Source organism: Xiphophorus hellerii, chromosome 9 (genome assembly GCF_003331165.1).
Source record: "Xiphophorus hellerii strain 12219 chromosome 9, Xiphophorus_hellerii-4.1, whole genome shotgun sequence".
NCBI classification, from domain to species: Eukaryota; Metazoa; Chordata; class Actinopteri; order Cyprinodontiformes; family Poeciliidae; genus Xiphophorus; species Xiphophorus hellerii.
Genome location: NC_045680.1, coordinates 28,083,131 through 28,101,975, shown reverse-complemented (window position 1 = coordinate 28,101,975; position 18,845 = coordinate 28,083,131). Strand labels below are relative to the sequence as shown.

The window sequence follows — 18,845 nt, the reverse complement described above, 5'->3', positions numbered from 1 at the left end:
ATTTTTTTTGTACTTACTTTGTCAAGTGTTCTGTTTGATCGGCATCAAACGTATGAACAAAATACACACCATGTAACATTTTGTGGACACCTCCATGAGATTGCTGTGAGTCGGATTCTTCCTCTCTGTGCCAGGGTCAGAGTTTATGCTCTATAGTATAAAACCTGACCCCAACTGCAAATCAGGGTTTCACCAGCAGTGATAATTGGTGAAGCCAGTTCTTTACTGGTTAGTAAGCAGTAAGCCACCCTCAGCTGCTGCAGCTTCGCTTTGCTGATAGTTCAGACAGACAAGCAGCCCATCTGGGAGCCAATCATATGCTCAGACATACCGCGATGCATTTAGGTGCTTCTTTGTTGACGCAGTGCAAAATTAATAACTTAATTGTCTATCATGCATTGGCACATTAAACATACTGTATTTCCACAGTAATTGTCTGGAAATTGTGTATGAACAGTTATTATCCTTCTTATGTTTATTTTGGTGCTATTTGCATACAATCTTATGCTTAATTACTTTTCATAACAAGCACATTAATTTAAATCAGTATGGCATGCTTGATTAAAAATAGGCCTTATGGCAAAAACAATAAATAAAATGAAGTAAACTAGTTCAGCATCTATTCAGATATTACAGATGAAAAGGAATGAATATGAGGATGTGGTGCATTTTTTCCAGTTACATCTTAAATCTTTCACTCATTTCCTTTTCCAGGTCAAAGCTTCTATTGGGATTTTTTTTCTCATAATAGGGCCAACATGATGTTATCAGCGAAAGGCTGTAATGTCTGTCATGTTAGCTCAGCATGTCAGTGCCAACATTTACAACCTAGCAGTCAATACTGAGCACAGCTGAGATCTATTGAACAGTCAAAGCATGTTGATTTTAACCAGCTGGTACAAACATTTCTCACCAAAGGTCATTGAACCAAACACTTTCTTTATTCAGTGCTGTCTTTGTTTGTTGGTCTGAGCATGGCCGGCTCAACCACCAAACATTACGCTGCAAAAAATGTACTGCTCAAATATGATATATATACTGTAGAAACTCAATTGAAGAGGATATGAACAACAACCAAGTTATCTAATGTACATGTGCTGTAAAATGTTAAACAAGAAAAGATTTCTTGGAATAAATTAAATTAAAATAAGACTATATGTTAAGGTAACAAATCATGATTTCCCAGGTGGAAGTTTACTCAGATCAGTCTTGTAATTCTTCTTTCAAAAGACAACTTTGTAAAATGACAAATTTTCATCTTTACATTTTTAACTTTAAACATAGAAACTGAAGCTCTAAATAACATAGAGCCTACCAACTCATCCTGATTAATTGAAGTGTGCTTCTTTAAAATGTCACAGTGTTGCACCGTTTTGAAAAACAAAACAAAAAAAAAACTGTATTTGCAATAGAAATCATCAAGATATGTCACCAGACGAGATATATATGCAATGACAAAACCTTTATGTCAGGTTATACCTTTTTGGCTGATTCTCTTCTGCAGTCACTTGATGTGAATGCTGCATCCATGGCAGAACAAATCCCTAAGCCTTCATTTTAACAGAGGTAAGACATTTTGAGTACATATTATAAAATCGAAATCATCTAAACATGCAAAATGATTTGCATCAGTAAATTGTTGCATTAGTAGAAGGATGTTAATATGGTTATATAAAATGCAGACATCAAAATCAGACCAAACCAACAGGGTGCCCGCAGGAAGGAGAAGTCTCAGGAAGACTTTGATCAGCTGATTTGGACTGACCAGGCGCTCCCAGACTCTTTGATTAATCCCACCTGTCAGAATCTGCACAACAGCAGAAAGGAAAGCTGAAAACAGGAAGGCCCTGAAATGCAGAGTAGAGTTATCCCAACTCTCAGCTTAGGAACTTGCTTAAAAAAAAAGAAGTGTGGAACCGTTTTCAAAGCGCAGCTAAAAAATTAATTGAATAGGTGAGCCACTGTAGGGATCACTGGTTAAAAATTAAAAATATCTATATCTAAGTATATCCGCTTCATATCATACAGGAGTCGAGTTCAGTATGCTAATTCATTTCAGCCCAGTTCATAATCAAATTATAAATTTAGAATTAATGTTATCCAGGCCAGCTTGGTTCAGAATATATTATGAGATATATGATAACCAGTTATATTTTATAACTTATTAAGATATCTTACATCTGAGGAATTCCAGATGATTTTGTCGTCAATTTTGAAGCAATTCCTCATCCTGAGCAAAGCATGTGGAAACAGTTGGATGAAATGACTTTCCTTCAACAGGAAGAAAGCAGCTGACCAAGTGTAGAGCCAGGGTGGCTTTTTATGGGAGGAAGTGTAACCCACATAAAATGGGGATGCCTCTTTAAGAAACGGAGGTTAGGGAAGCTAGGTGGTCTACCTAGCCAATAGGAAGTTTAGTTTCCAGTGAGTTTAAACCAATCAGAATTCGGACTGCCGCTGCAGGACCCGCCCTTCCGCAGCATTGAGTGTGTAAGCGAGAGAGATCCGGAAACGATTAAGCTGGGCAGCGTGAGAGTCTCTGTTTTAAAACAGTTATACAACTCTAAACAAACGCTTTCCCAGATCATCCGACTTCTAAGCTGGACGCGTGAAGTGAAAAAAAAAGAAAAGGAAAGACAAGTTCACTTTTTCTGCTGAACACCGTTAGAGCTGACTCGTTAGCTCTAACGGCCAACGGCTACTGGTTTAGCTCTAACGGCTACTAGGCTAACGTTTTAAGTTCATCTTGTTCTCCGTTCAGCTGAAGGTAAAACCTAATTTACGTTATATTCTTACTTTGTTCACAATGATAGCTCATATTATCAAGGCTAAAGCATGGAAAATATGCCTTATTACACTATCTAGTGCCTCACGGGTCCGGACTGAGAGCCACCATATTGTTGTCCCTAACGTGTCGCATTGAGATCGGTGAGCATATTCTGTGCCTTTCATTTGGGTTTTTGTTCTGTTTATCACATTTTTGTTGAATAATATTGTTTATCTGAACTATTTGATTATTAAAATGTAAACTTTTACTGATTTTGGATAAAATGTAATGTTTAATATTGTTTGAAGAAATGCTTTTGTAATTTACAGTAATTGATGTCAAATATACAGAAACATGATTTAAGGATTAAAGCTAGAACAGCTTAATAAAATCCTATGATTCTGCTGGTCCTGTCTGTTGACAGGTCAGGTTTTTTTGTTTATGCTGGATTGTTCCTGAGGTGGATTCCTCCTGTGACTTTGATGGCGAGCCTTCCCACCTGGACTTAGAAAGAACTGGATTCCTGGATTCCTTCTTTTCCGTTTGGAGTCCTGCTGCACCCCGCGGTGTGGTAGGCTGGTACCACTCACATCTTCACACACAGTTGGTTATGAATGAGACCCCTGACTGACATTTTTCTTTTTATTGTTTAATCCTGGAATTTCTGATCTCACCTTTTGGACTGGTTTTTATTTGGTACTTCGTAACAAACTGCTGTGTAGGAAATTCTCCTCATGTGAATGGTGTGGAGCTGAACCTAATTGGAACTGGAATTGATTGATCTGTTGCCTATTACGATTTAGAATTCAGATTACCAGGGTGCACCCAAAAGATTCAAAACTGAGAACTAGCACTTGGCCAAGTATTTGTATTATTTTTTTGTATTTTATTGTGTGTAATTTTATTTTCATAATTGTGTGTCTTGTATAACTGTTTGTTAATTTCATGGTTTATGTCACTAAAGCCAGTTGTTTTTTTTTAAATTCATTTAACTGCCTTTGTGTGTCATTTAAACACCCCACTATGCTCCGATAGTCGAACCTATTGGCCCATTCATCTAATATATAAAATACCCTTCTCATCTGTGTTACAGAGGAAGTTTTGGCGAGCCAGCCAGGAGCTAGAGTGTGTGTTTAAGTGTCAGACATCTTATCCCTGTTGTTTGAACGTCCCAAGTACTTTTTCTGAAAAGAAAAATGGATGTGGTACTCCGGGAGTCCGTACAAATTTCCCATTCTGTGGTTGTTAGTGGTTTAACAGGGTCAGAGACAGATGAGGAAGTGTCCACCTTTCTCCAGAAGTATGGGTCCATTAATCGTTACATTCGCTTAGATGATCCTAAGTCAGATTTCCATAAAAACATGATTATTGAGTTTTCACATGAGACTGCCATGCAGACATTAGAGCCATTGTTGCCTCTTCAGCTTCCAAGCACGACTCAAGCAGGCATTGTGTATGAGTTAAAGGCTTTAGGAAGTGTCTACACATTAGACGCCAGAAGCAAAGCTACTAAGATGTACATGGAACAGCTCTCTGAAATTGCCAGGCTGAGTGGAAAGTCATTAGGGGAAATGTTGAAGGAGGAACTTAAAAATCTGGTTTCATCTGCAGAAAGTATTTTTGCCCAATCACCTGAGACTGATCCAGAATCCTCAGCTTCACAGAGTCCAACCCCACGAAAAGACTCAACTAGCCAAAGAGATGTTTCATCTTCTGAAAACCCTCAACCAGTGACGCCTACCAAATCCACGATTTTGACACCGGCAAGTGATCCAAGTGAGCCTCATACCCCTTCCATTTCCAGTAAAAACCTGATTGATCTCAACCCCCCACAGACTTTTTCTGTTTCATCTGCATCCACTGCTATGCCCCTAATCGATGTTAACCCACCTGCAGTTCAGCGAGTGGTGGTTGAGCATGTGGTGCGCAGCAATGATAACTCACCCCAGTTTGCTTCACCCAGTAGACTCAGAGCTTTTTCAGGCAAGAGTCCACGTCCAAGCCATGAAGCAGATTATGATACGTGGCGTGCAAGTGTTGAAATTCTTGTCAGAGACCCATCTGTGTCAGACTTGCATTGCACACATCGTATATTAGACAGTCTTCTTCCTCCTGCTTCTGAAATGATCAAACATTTGAGCCCACAGTCTAGTCCCTCAACTTATCTCAAGTTGCTTGACTCCGCTTACGGTACAGTTGAAGATGGTGACGAGCTTTATGCTAGGTTCATGAGCACGTTCCAGAATGATGGAGAGCTACCTTCTGTTTTCCTGCAGAGACTGCACACTGCTCTAAGCAAAACAATGAGACGTGGTGGTGTGTCCGCTCATGAGTTTGACCAACAGCTTTTAAAGCAGTTCTGTAGAGGTTGTTGGGAAAACGCTTTAATAGTCGATCTTCAGTTGGAACAAAAGAAAGAAAAACCACCTACCTTTGCAGAACTGTTGCTCCTTCTTAGGACAGAAGAAGATAAACAGGCTGCAAAAATGACTCGCATGCGACAGCATTTTGGCCATGCTAAGTCTGGCCATAACCCCAGCAGGCAGCGTGCCATGTCACAAGTACATATTGCACATGACACAGTTGATTTGATAAATAAAACCGATTTTGAGATGCTCAAGCAACAAATTGCTGACCTCAGCGTTCAGGTGAAGAGCATGGTGTCCGCAGGCCAAAAGCCAAAACAACCTAAGGAACAAAAAGCAAAGTCTGTTCCTCTAAGTGTCACACATGAAGCCCATGTGGTGAAACCAAAAACAGCCCATCAGCATCCCTCCACATTTAAAGCAAATGGCAGACCACGTCCCTGGTACTGTTTCCAATGTGGAGAGGATGGCCATGTTGTTTCAGTTTGTGATAAAGCACCAAATCCTTCCCTAGTAGCAGCTAAGAAAAAACAGCTAAAAGAAAAGCAGGCTGCTTGGGAAGCCTCTAATGCTTCTCAAAGTGAGACACATTTAAACTAGTGTCGGCTCCCATAGAGGGACGTATGGGAGCAAAGTTACAAAACTCCAGTCCCAAAACCATGAAATCTGTTGTCAAGAGTGTTGAGGTAGAAGGGTCAAAATTACCACATGGCCTTGTGGGAACTAAAACCACAGCTCAAGTATACATTGTAGGGAAAGACACAAACTGTCTCCTGGACACAGGTTCACAAGTCACAACTGTGCCCCTGTCCTTTTATGAAGAACACCTTTCTGATCTGACCATTCATTCTTTAAATGATTTGCTTGAAGTGGAGAGTGCTAATGGCCAGTTTGTTCCCTATTTAGGATATGTTGAGCTTACCATCACCTTTCCAAAAGAGTTTGTTGGCTCTGATATTAAAATTAACACTTTGGCCTTGGTTATTCCTCACCTCCGCTCTGCAGCCCATGAACAGGTGCTTATAGGCACAAACACACTTGACGTTCTTTATGCTGATTACCAGAAACGTTCATCTTTTCAGCCTTTGATGAATGGATATCAGGCTGTTCTCAAAATACTTGAGATACGACAAAGGGAGCTTAACTACAGCAGCTTTGGTTGTGCAAAACTAACGGGCAAGTTGCCTAGAGTTGTCCCTGCAAGGCAGACCGCTGTTGTTGAAGCTTTTGTTCATGTTGATCATTTGAACATTCAAAGAGATGTCATTCTTGAGCAACCATCAGCTTCTTCTCTACCGAATGGCTTACTCGTTTCAGCGATTGCAGTAACTTTACCAAGCAAACGCTCATGTCATATTCCTGTCGTACTAAGAAATGACACCAATCATGACATAGTCATTCCCCCCAAAACTATTGTGGCAGATGTTAATGCTATAGTACAGGGGTTACACAAAGAACACACTGTCAATGAACCAGACTGTTCTCAATTTCAAGCGGAGTCTTCCCCAGAACTGAGCTTTGATTTTGGAGATTCACCTTTATCCACTGAATGGAAAGGGCGAATAACAAAAATGTTAAACACCATGCCAAACGTTTTCTCTCAGAATGACCTGGATTTTGGCCATACTGATAAGGTGAAACACAGAATAAAGCTCAGTGATGAGACGCCTTTTAAGCAAAGAGCACGTCCGATACACCCCAACGATGTGGATGCTGTGAGACAACATCTACAGGAACTCCTTGATTCTGGAGTCATACGGGAATCTGAATCCCCATTCGCTTCCCCAATCGTTGTGGTTCGCAAAAAGAATGGTTCTGTTCGTCTGTGTGTGGATTACAGAAAGCTGAATATGCAGACCATTAAAGACGCCTACGCTCTTCCAAAACTGGAAGATGCTTTCACTGCACTTGCTGGTTCTAAGTGGTTCTCCGTTTTAGACCTCAAGTCAGGCTACTATCAGGTCGAAATGGAAGAAGCAGACAAGCATAAGACTGCATTTGTGTGTCCAGTTGGATTCTGGGAATTTAACAGGATGCCCCAAGGAATAACAAATGCGCCTTCAACCTTCCAAAGACTGATGGAAAAGTGTGTTGGCGATATGAACCTAAAAGAAGTTTTAGTGTTCATTGACGACCTGATTATTTTCTCATCGTCCCTGGAAGAACATGAACAGCGCTTGCAGCGTGTTCTTGGACGATTGATGACATATGGTTTGAAACTGGCACCAGAGAAGTGCAAATTCTTTCAAACATCAGTGAAATACCTTGGTCACATTGTTTCTGAGAGAGGTGTTGAAACCGACCCAGAGAAAGTTCAGGCCTTAAAGACCTGGCCAATCCCCACAAATCTTAAAGAGCTTCAATCCTTTTTAGGATTTGCTGGATACTACCGACGGTTCATTCAGGGGTACTCTACTATTGTAAAGCCCCTTAATGAACTAACTTCCGGTTATCCACCACTCAGAAAGTTGAACAAGAGACAGAAGGTAAATGCAGGTTCAGAGTATCGCGACCCAAAGGAGTCCTTTGGTCAGCGGTGGACATCCCAATGTCAGGGAGCCTTTGATGATATAATAAGAAAGCTATCATCAGCTCCAGTCTTGGGATTTGCAGACCCCCAACTTCCGTATGTCCTACATACAGATGCCAGCACTGTTGGCCTTGGGGCTGCATTATATCAGGTTCAAGATGGTCAATCTCGAGTCATAGCTTTTGCAAGTCGAGGACTTTCCAAGAGTGAGAGAAAGTACCCAGCTCATAAGCTTGAGTTCTTGGCCCTTAAGTGGGCAGTCACAGAAAAATTTTCTGATTACCTTTATGGTACAGATTTCACAGTAGTGACTGACAGCAACCCACTTACATATATTTTAACATCCGCAAAGCTTGATGCGACGGGGTACAGGTGGTTGTCCAGTCTTTCTACTTACTCATTCAGTCTTCAGTACAGATCGGGTAAGCAAAATCTAGATGCCGACGCACTCTCTCGCCGACCTCACGATCCACCAAAGGATGATTATGCATCCAAGAAGGAAAGCGAGAGAATCCGGCAGTTCACACTGTACCATCTGAGTAACCTTCAAAATCCAGAAACTGTTTCCCAGGAGGTGATCAAGGCTATTTGTGAACGTCATCTGGTCACTTCATCAGTACCTGATGTTCAAGCTACCACTCCTGGATTGACTTTGGTTGAATCCCTTACTCACCAGTCCTCAGCAATTCCCGACTGCTTCCTGCAGGAGCAAGTAGATGGGTCCCCTCTTGTCCATTCATTTTCAGAAGAAGAGTTGAGGCAAAAACAAACCTTAGATCCTGCTATCAATGCAGTCATTGTACTTTTGGAGACTGGTGAAACTCCATGTCCCAGCCTTAAGCTGGAGTTACCAGAACTACCCTTGTTACTCAGAGAGTTGTCTCGGTTGGAGATGCAGAATGGAGTGCTCTATCGTAAGCGACAGGATGGTCCAAACATTTCATATCAGCTTGTGCTTCCTGAGGAGCTAAGAGCTACAGCACTCAGGAGTCTTCATCATGATATGGGCCATCTTGGAGTCGAACGAACAGTAGATTTGGCAAGAACCAGATTTTATTGGCCAAAAATGTACATGACCATAGAGAAAACGGTTAAAGCCTGCGAGCGATGTATTCGCCGAAAAACACATCCAGAGAAAGCCGCTCCACTAATGAACATTAAGACCTGCCGACCCCTTGAACTGGTGTGCATTGACTTTTTGTCAATAGAGCCAGACTGCTCAAACACAAAAGATGTTCTTGTAATAACTGATCATTTTACAAAATATGCAGTGGCTATGCCAACTCCAAACCAGCGAGCACAGACCGTAGCAAAGTGCCTCTGGGAAAACTTCATTGTTCACTATGGTTTTCCTGAAAAGCTCCTTAGTGATCAGGGTGCTGATTTCGAATCAAAAACCATTAAAGAACTCTGTGAACTTATTGGCATGAGGAAAGTGCGCACAACCCCTTACCATCCCAGGGGGAATCCGGTTGAAAGATTCAATCGCACTCTTCTTCAGATGCTTGGAACACTTGATAAGTCAGATAAACTCCGGTGGAAAGACTTTGTCAAACCTCTGGTACATGCTTATAATTGTACAAAGAGTGACGTGACTGGATTCTCCCCGTACGAATTAATGTTCGGGAGACAACCCAGACTGCCCATTGACTTGATCTTCAGATTGCCCACCAGTGCTAGTAAGCAGACTCATTCCCAGTATGTTGGCAATCTAAAATCTCGGTTGGAAGAAAGTTACCGTATTGCTACTAATAATGCAGCAAAGAATGCAAGTCGCAATAAAGCCAGATTTGACCGGCGAGTGATTGAATCAACCTTGCAGACAGGAGACAGAGTTCTTGTACGAAATGTGAAGCTGCGTGGAAAACATAAGTTGGCAGACAAGTGGGAGGAGGATGTTTATATTGTCCTCAAGCGAGCTGGAGAAATGCCAGTTTATACTGTCAAACCTGAAAGTAAAGATGGACCAGTGCGGACTCTGCACAGAGACTTGCTTCTGCCATGTGGATTCCTGTCAGCAGCTGCAGAACCTGAAACAGTCAAACCTCGTCCAAACAAGGGACCAAGAACAAGACAATGTCCAGTAGTCGAGAGTGAAGAGGAGATCATCTCAGATTTGGATGATGTACCTGATTGGACATTCTTCCCTCGTATTATATCAAAACCTGATACAAATGTTGTAGTGCCTGAAACTCACAAGTCGAGTGAGCCTCCTTGTGCAGCCCAGAAAGCAGCAGAAACAGAGGAGTCTGTAGTTCCCCTCTCACCTGATGCTCCAGCAACTCAGTCCCTTGTAGGAGATGGAAGTACTGGAGATATTCACGGTGCATCAAGTGTCAACTCACCCGAACATGACAACTCACCTGAACAAACAGAAGTTTCACCTGAACTGAACTCAGTTAACAGATCCCCCCAGTGTTTGGATTTACAGCAGTCTGAGGAAACTCCTCCAGATAATGAAATAAGCTCAGATGCAGCATGTGATGATGGGTGTTGTGATGCAACTGCCCAGCCTGAACCCTTAAAGTTTCAGACTGATGGACTTCAAGATGGTGAAACATCCCTCCGTCGCTCTCAAAGAGTGCACACAAAGCCTAATAGATTAGAATATGTAAAACTTGGAAATCCGCTGATAATGGTGGTGAATTCTCTTTTCCAGGGTCTTAGTGAGGCATTGACTAGCTCCCTGAATGGTTTTGAGAATGTACCCCATAATTCCGTCAGGCATGTGCAAGCCGTGTGACACAGTGTCACATTGCAGATGCCCAGGGACGGGCATACCCTTCAGAGGGGAGGGTGTAACCCACATAAAATGGGGATGCCTCTTTAAGAAACGGAGGTTAGGGAAGCTAGGTGGTCTACCTAGCCAATAGGAAGTTTAGTTTCCAGTGAGTTTAAACCAATCAGAATTCGGACTGCCGCTGCAGGACCCGCCCTTCCGCAGCATTGAGTGTGTAAGCGAGAGAGATCCGGAAACGATTAAGCTGGGCAGCGTGAGAGTCTCTGTTTTAAAACAGTTATACAACTCTAAACAAACGCTTTCCCAGATCATCCGACTTCTAAGCTGGACGCGTGAAGTGAAAAAAAAAGAAAAGGAAAGACAAGTTCACTTTTTCTGCTGAACACCGTTAGAGCTGACTCGTTAGCTCTAACGGCCAACGGCTACTGGTTTAGCTCTAACGGCTACTAGGCTAACGTTTTAAGTTCATCTTGTTCTCCGTTCAGCTGAAGGTAAAACCTAATTTACGTTATATTCTTACTTTGTTCACAATGATAGCTCATATTATCAAGGCTAAAGCATGGAAAATATGCCTTATTACACTATCTAGTGCCTCACGGGTCCGGACTGAGAGCCACCATATTGTTGTCCCTAACGTGTCGCATTGAGATCGGTGAGCATATTCTGTGCCTTTCATTTGGGTTTTTGTTCTGTTTATCACATTTTTGTTGAATAATATTGTTTATCTGAACTATTTGATTATTAAAATGTAAACTTTTACTGATTTTGGATAAAATGTAATGTTTAATATTGTTTGAAGAAATGCTTTTGTAATTTACAGTAATTGATGTCAAATATACAGAAACATGATTTAAGGATTAAAGCTAGAACAGCTTAATAAAATCCTATGATTCTGCTGGTCCTGTCTGTTGACAGGTCAGGTTTTTTTGTTTATGCTGGATTGTTCCTGAGGTGGATTCCTCCTGTGACTTTGATGGCGAGCCTTCCCACCTGGACTTAGAAAGAACTGGATTCCTGGATTCCTTCTTTTCCGTTTGGAGTCCTGCTGCACCCCGCGGTGTGGTAGGCTGGTACCACTCACATCTTCACACACAGTTGGTTATGAATGAGACCCCTGACTGACATTTTTCTTTTTATTGTTTAATCCTGGAATTTCTGATCTCACCTTTTGGACTGGTTTTTATTTGGTACTTCGTAACAAACTGCTGTGTAGGAAATTCTCCTCATGTGAATGGTGTGGAGCTGAACCTAATTGGAACTGGAATTGATTGATCTGTTGCCTATTACGATTTAGAATTCAGATTACCAGGGTGCACCCAAAAGATTCAAAACTGAGAACTAGCACTTGGCCAAGTATTTGTATTATTTTTTTGTATTTTATTGTGTGTAATTTTATTTTCATAATTGTGTGTCTTGTATAACTGTTTGTTAATTTCATGGTTTATGTCACTAAAGCCAGTTGTTTTTTTTTAAATTCATTTAACTGCCTTTGTGTGTCATTTAAACACCCCACTATGCTCCGATAGTCGAACCTATTGGCCCATTCATCTAATATATAAAATACCCTTCTCATCTGTGTTACAGAAGCACTGATGTGCCTGATATATGATCTGATGTGCTGACTGTGGTGAATAACTGTTCATTTCTCCAAAGCATTTTGTTGGTACTAAATCTGATTTTATTTACAGTTATCTAATGGATGCTTCAATATTACCAATGCCAGACAGAGCAGCTTAATGTATCCATAAAAGGTCTGATGCAAATTTTGTTAGATGTGTGTGTGAAAATTAAACACACAATCCAAATGAACATAATTCACAAAATAGTGTCAATCATAGATTCATTGCTCTACATGCGTATGTGTCATGTATATTTCACAGTCTGTTTGTTTTGTTGGATTCATTCATCTGAAATGGCGGAATATCACGCCTGATGCTTAAACTCTGACTCCCATTTATATTCCATGTGTAATTTCTATCTGCGTCTGATCAAATTTTCAGTGGAGTCAACTCAGCATGGCGGTATAATCACTTCTGAGTTTAAACACCAATTTAGCTTTTACTTTGCTTTGCACTAAGTGCCCTACACTATTTCACATTAAAAGCCTTCCAGCAGTCAGGAACTTATTCCCTCCTTTTCCTCAAAGGCTTTTAGAGTCAAACATTCATCAAAGGCTTCAAGCTCTGTTAGCTATACTGTAACAATAAACCACAACAACAGCAACAAGAAAGTGGCAGCAATCGGAATTATGTAGTGTCTGGAAAAGGTATTTCTTTTAAAAGGGATGGAGTGGTACTTGGGGGAAATGACAATAGTGTCCTTGACTGAAGTATATTGCTGCTGTTATGAAGATGGAAAACAAAATGACTGCCTCTCCGTTGTTTTCCTGTTTGTTCATGTTAGCAAAATGCTGACATATATACTCATTTTCACTTCAAAGACTTGTAATGTCCTTTATTCACCATAGGCTGATAAAGAAACTCCATTAACAGTAGCTTCTTAAAGTCGTTTAGCTGTAGTGGTAAAGTAAGAAGACGAAAGCTGAATACAGAATGTGAATTTGGGGGATTAGTTCATTGGTGGGCTGTGGGGGGCTCCCTAGATGGGTGAGGTAGGTAATGGAGCTTTTAGCATAGAAATAAGAATTAGGAAGAGCTGCTGTGTGTTCGACATGAAATTGCTCTAAAAGACCAGAGCTTCCCTGTGGAAATACTGGAGGGTCCCTGTCAGTACATTCATACCTGGGTGGCAATGGGGCTTTAGGCAGCCTCCAAGATCATGATTACCTCTGGGTTTATACTGAACTGAGAAAGAACAAAGAAGGGATTATTAAAGTGTCCACTGTGGCATGGCTAGGACTCAGAGGAAGCATTTATTTTGTAAAATGACTTTTGGATTCATTAATTATTTGCATGAGCTTTTAGAGCACATGGAAGACTTAAATTAATATAGTATCTGGCAGCAAAGCTCCCAAATTGCCTCCGAAAACATTAAATACAAGAAAAGGAAAGGTCAGAGTTAGACATAAATTGGCCCAGATGGAGACCTGTATAGGCTCCAGTTTGTAAAATTACAGTCAAAAATTAAGAGCAATAATTTGGGTTTCCCTGTCATAAAAGTAAAAATGGGGGTGGGGGGCAATTTTTAAAGTCACATTTTCATTGTTTTTTTCATTCATTTCTAAATTTCACAATTTCTAACTAAATAGTTAACAAAACAAATATTTAAATGTTAAATGTTTAAATATTTACATTGCTAACTAAATATTTAACACCAGACTAAATATTTAGCTTGTTAACTAAATATTTTGTTAGCCAATTAAGCATTTACTTAGCAAGCCAAGTATTTACTTTAAAGCTAAATACTTAGCTCAGAGCTAAATATTTAGCTTCCTTACTAAATATTTATGGGGTGCCATAACCTAAGATATTATCATAATTATTCACTGTGTAATTTTACAAACTGACAAATGGCACCTCGTAAACCTGTAATGGCTTGCACATGATCATTGATTAATGCGCTACAACATCAAGAAGCAGGAACTAGAGGGAAAAGGTTGTGGCATCATAAGTCCAACTTCTGTGTCAGAAAGGCCTTTTTCAAAGCATTCAGCAGCCAGTACTAACACAGAAGACTCTATGCCCAGCATGTGGGGCATGAAATGTCTCACTTGAACCCAATGCATTAACGTATGGAATGTCTTCCTGCATCTTGTTTAAAGAATGTCCTCAACAGTCTACTGCACAATGTGACTCCCTGACCTCATGCATATCCACTCTGTGACCCCTATCAAACTCTGTGTTGTTTGAAACACATCCTAGTTGTGTAAAAAGTATCACCATTATTCACTGCTTCGACTGACTCCTGCACTGCCCTCCAAGTAAAAAACAAAATGGAAGTTTTGCATTACATCTTACCATGTAGTGACAGAAAATGCAAAGGGTATAAACAGATTTCAGTCTCTTCTACATGTCAGAAATCATAGTTTTTCCCTATCTTGACATTGTTGCCCAGACCCTTGTTTTGAGGGTCTATTGTTACATATTGAGCAACTGCAAGAAAGGTTCGTATTACACCAGTGTGAACCTTTATTTTGTCTGTCATGATCCTGCTGTTTAAGTAGAAATCTCTTCATGGTTGGGCCACTTCTTACATCACCAGACTTTTAAATCACAACTACTCTAACTAGTCCCTCCGGTCAGCTGATCAGATGCTTTGAAGGGTCCAGCGCTTTAAGCTGAAAGTTGGAGGAGTTCTCATTACAATACAGTCTATGCCTACCATGGATTTGTCTTCCATGATTGTTTATGTGTAGCTTCCCAAAATTCATATCAGTGTGTTTATCAGTGCTCTGTAACTGAACCATATTCTCAAGACACAAGAGTGATAACATCCCTCTTCCCTTTGTTGTCTTGTGCAGGGTTCCTGAGTACAGGTGACCAAGCAGCCAAAGGGAACTATGGTTTGTTGGATCAGATCCAGGCTTTGCGTTGGACCAGTGAGAACATAGCAGCGTTTGGTGGTGACCCGCTACGCATCACCGTGTTTGGCTCGGGTGCTGGGGCATCATGTGTAAATCTCCTCACTCTGTCTCACTATTCAGAGGGCAACCGCTGGAGCAACTCCACTAAAGGTAAACTTCACCTAACAAGTGTACTTACAAAATGATTCCTTTTTTCATTGTCTCACATACAAACCTGGGGTAAGTTTACCAGTAATTTAGTTTGGTCTGAAGGCTGAAGCCCATTTCTTTTTTGCCATACAATATGATAATTATCCAATTAAAGATAAAAACACAAATGATCATTTAATTTAATTTCCAAGAAGTGCAGGTGGTTGATGAATCCAAATGACCTCGGTGTTCATCTAGACAACAGACTGAGTTTGAATTAATATGAGTTACAACAACATTTAATTTTCTTTTGGGAATAAAGTATTTTTGAATTGACTTGAATTCAATAGGCTGAAATCATAATGGAAACTCTCCAACGTGAGTCATTAAAAACTATTAAGCAAAGAGAAATGGAAAATGGACTGGATTTATGTGGCTCTTTTCCAGTCACTAGAGTCACATTCACACTACCAAACAGCCGCACATTTATACAACATCAAAATGTGGAAGTTGGAGTCAAACCTACAACTTTTTGATAGGAAGCCAAATACTCTTATATACTCCATGGTAATGTAAAAGATTCATTGCCATTATAAGTTGTTAATGGTGGATCTTGTGGCAAATTATTGCAAAACCAGTCATTAATTAGGAGTAGGTGGAATTGTTTTTCTATGTTAGGCTAGCGTGCTTTGGACACATTTCCCAAATATTATCTTCATCTGAGAATAAATTTGTTCACTTACACATTTAAGTGGAGCAAAAACAGGCAAAATTGAAGAATTTGGTTTGATAGTAAACACGTTTTTTTCATAGCACTTATCTGTCTTCTTCAATGTTTGATTTTCTGTCACTGTACAAGTAACTTTTGCAATTAAGTAGTGCTTGAAAGTAATATTTGTTGTTGCCTTAACTACCAAGGTCAATCCATCAAACATGTTCTTAAAAAACTGCTTAATCCTTTCATTGAATGTAGAGTTAAAGTAACTAGTAAAAGAAAGCAAGAGTTTACACAATTTCATCAAATGTCTTCTTTTTATTATTCAGTTTGTTCACTTAAACTTTCTTCATCTTATCTAAAAAGAAAGCTAAGTAATTTACGCTGTGTGTTTTTGTCCTCAGGTCTTTTTCAGAGGGCCATTGCCCAGAGTGGGACAGCTCTGTCCAGCTGGGCTGTCAGTTTCCAGCCAGCCAAATATGCACGGATGCTGGCCCGTAAGGTGGGCTGTAACCTGGAGGACACAGTGGAACTTGTGGTGTGCCTGCAAAGAAAGCATTACAAGGAGCTTGTAGATCAAGACATCCAGCCAGCCCGCTACCACATTGCCTTTGGCCCAGTCATTGATGGAGATGTAATACCTGATGACCCTCAGATACTGATGGAGCAAGGTATCAGTTAAACTTACCATGCTCTACTGAAGACGCATTTTGCTCTGGATTGTGATCTAATAGCGGTCTATGCTTATGTTTACAGGTGAGTTTCTCAACTATGACATAATGCTGGGAGTGAACCAGGGTGAGGGCCTAAAGTTTGTGGAGCTCATCGTTGACAATGACAATGGTGTCCAGGCCAATGACTTTGACTATGCAGTGTCCAGCTTTGTTGATGACCTTTATGGTTACCCAGAGGGTAAAGATATTCTGCGTGAGACCATCAAGTTTATGTACACGGACTGGGCCGACAGGCACAACCCGGAGACCCGGCGGAAGACTTTGCTGGCCCTGTTTACTGATCACCAGTGGGTAGCCCCGGCTGTAGCAACAGCTGATCTGCACTCAAGTTTTGGGTCGCCAACATACTTTTATGCCTTCTACCATCACTGTCAGACAGAACAGGTACGTCTCTCTATGGTTATACCATGGGTTCTTTTAATGTTGTTCAAGTTAAAAAGCCAGAAAAGACTGATCGGCAGCTTCATGCTGTTGTGCTCCTGCCCCAAAAGGGAAGCTCTAGGTGTCCTGCTGACTTGTTCATAGGTGGGACATAGCAGAGTGGGAGATCAATAGGTAGAGCACAGTGCACAGACGGGAACTGTATTATTATCTATTTCAGTGAAGATACAGTTGCAAGTGGAGAAAGCAGAAATTATATCTATTAATATACAAACAAGCATACCATGAGATATTTTACCATCTTCTCAACATAGGCTGTTGCTACTGCAAACTGGTCTTGAATAAGGCAATAGCAGGTATTTAAGTATTAGATTTCCTAATTGCAGTCCAATCTTTTGTCATTTTATAGATAAATGTAATTTTCTAATACCTGTCAAAAATCTTAACATTTAAAAAGAAGTTAACTCTGATTGTGATCTTTACTATGAACTTCTATGAGTTTCTTTTAAAAATGTTCAGTGACCACACCATTTGAATTGTCAAAGTTTAGATTTTTTAAAGACCTTTGTCTCCTCTAGTGTGACACTTTTCTATTCAACATAATGCCCTGAAATTTGCTAATCTAAATACTTACTACTTATTATACAATCTGTGATAAGTAGTACACCAAAATTGACTCCAAAAAATGTATAACACATAATTCAATATTAAAACTTTGACATTCATTTGTTTTCCTCAGCTGAATGTGTTTTTCCACTAGCATGATGTGTTAGTGATTGTCAAACTTTTTTTTTTTTTCTGAGACGCTTTGCTAACTAATGTTTTGCATCTGTCACACAGACATAATAATATTGATGTGATTTGTTTCATCTGCTGCTCATTAGGTACCACCGTGGGCAGACGCAGCTCATGGAGATGAGATCCCATATGTGTTTGGGCTGCCGATGATTGGGCCGACAGAGCTGTTTCCATGCAACTTCTCCAAGAATGATGTGATGCTGAGTGCTGTTGTCATGACCTACTGGACAAATTTTGCCAAGACCGGGTATGAACACATTAGAAATCTTGTTAATGATGCTTAGTTTTTATGTAGAGAATTAAACATTACTTTTGTCATTGACTGAGCTAGAAATATAGGAAATGCTGTAGTTTATGTTACCCACATACTACATTGGCTTCAGTAAAAATTCAAAAATACTGAAATTCAACTGAAAAATCATGAAAGGAAAATAAAACTGTATGTGGATATGATGGAGTTAAACAGGGAATTAAATTAAAACACTGCAGTAAATACCCCAAAGCAGGGATCAGGGATCAACTGTTTGTCCACTGAGTCAAACAAGTAGTAGGACAATTACATGAAAGTTGTGCCAATTGCCTACATTGGTGACTTTTGGAATAATCTACAGAGCATTTTATGTCTTCAGTTCAACCCTAATTCAAAATAATTACATCGATTTTAATTTGTTAAAAAATTTAAATTAAAAACATTATAATTATTCTCAAATACTATTCAAGCCTAAAATAGCAACACAATGCTAAACATGTAGCATGAGCACAGACATCCCCAATGTTAATGTCAGCATCTACACATTTCTAAAGAAGCTCCATGAATGATCAGGAGTTCCTGAAACTCTGGAAAGATGAATGATAGAATAGAACTTTGCACTAATCTGATGGTTGGAGAATCTGAAGAACAGATTAAAAACAACAAACATCTATGTTGTTTAGCTTACATGTCTGTTTACGCAATAATTTAGCAGAAAAAATATTTTTTTAATTCAAAATGTTGCATATTTTATCATATTGCTTTTGATTAAAGTGTTATTAACTGCAGTTAATTAAATACAGACCCTGCAACAGAGGTGGGCCGTGCATCTGGTGCCATCAGAGGGACTTTTTTCATTTCATGCACCACTATGACATTACAATTATGCAAGCCACTAGTGCTAAAGAAAAAAGCACAATATTACAAGGTCTCCTTATTGTGCGGGCTGTGG

At 40.0% G+C, this 18,845-nt stretch overlaps 1 protein-coding gene and 2 long non-coding RNA genes across 4 annotated transcripts in view; all 3 read left to right on the top strand.

The window, feature by feature from the left end:
• Window positions 1-18,845, top strand: part of nlgn1 (neuroligin 1) — a 321,721-nt gene that overhangs the window by 293,628 nt on the left and 9,248 nt on the right. For both annotated transcript variants that reach the window (XM_032572528.1, XM_032572527.1), the window contains 4 exons: window positions 14,824-15,036; window positions 16,135-16,401; window positions 16,487-16,848; window positions 17,730-17,890. In XM_032572528.1, coding sequence (XP_032428419.1) covers window positions 14,824-15,036; window positions 16,135-16,401; window positions 16,487-16,848; window positions 17,730-17,890 — 1,003 coding nt within the window. The remainder of the gene's footprint in view (window positions 1-14,823; window positions 15,037-16,134; window positions 16,402-16,486; window positions 16,849-17,729; window positions 17,891-18,845) is intronic.
• Window positions 2,338-3,754, top strand: LOC116726071 (uncharacterized). Its single transcript, XR_004340530.1, has 3 exons — window positions 2,338-2,767; window positions 2,866-2,928; window positions 3,192-3,754. It is a non-coding gene; the product is annotated as an uncharacterized LOC116726071 (long non-coding RNA).
• On the top strand, window positions 9,756-11,881 carry LOC116726072 (uncharacterized). Its single transcript, XR_004340531.1, has 3 exons — window positions 9,756-10,894; window positions 10,993-11,055; window positions 11,319-11,881. It is a non-coding gene; the product is annotated as an uncharacterized LOC116726072 (long non-coding RNA).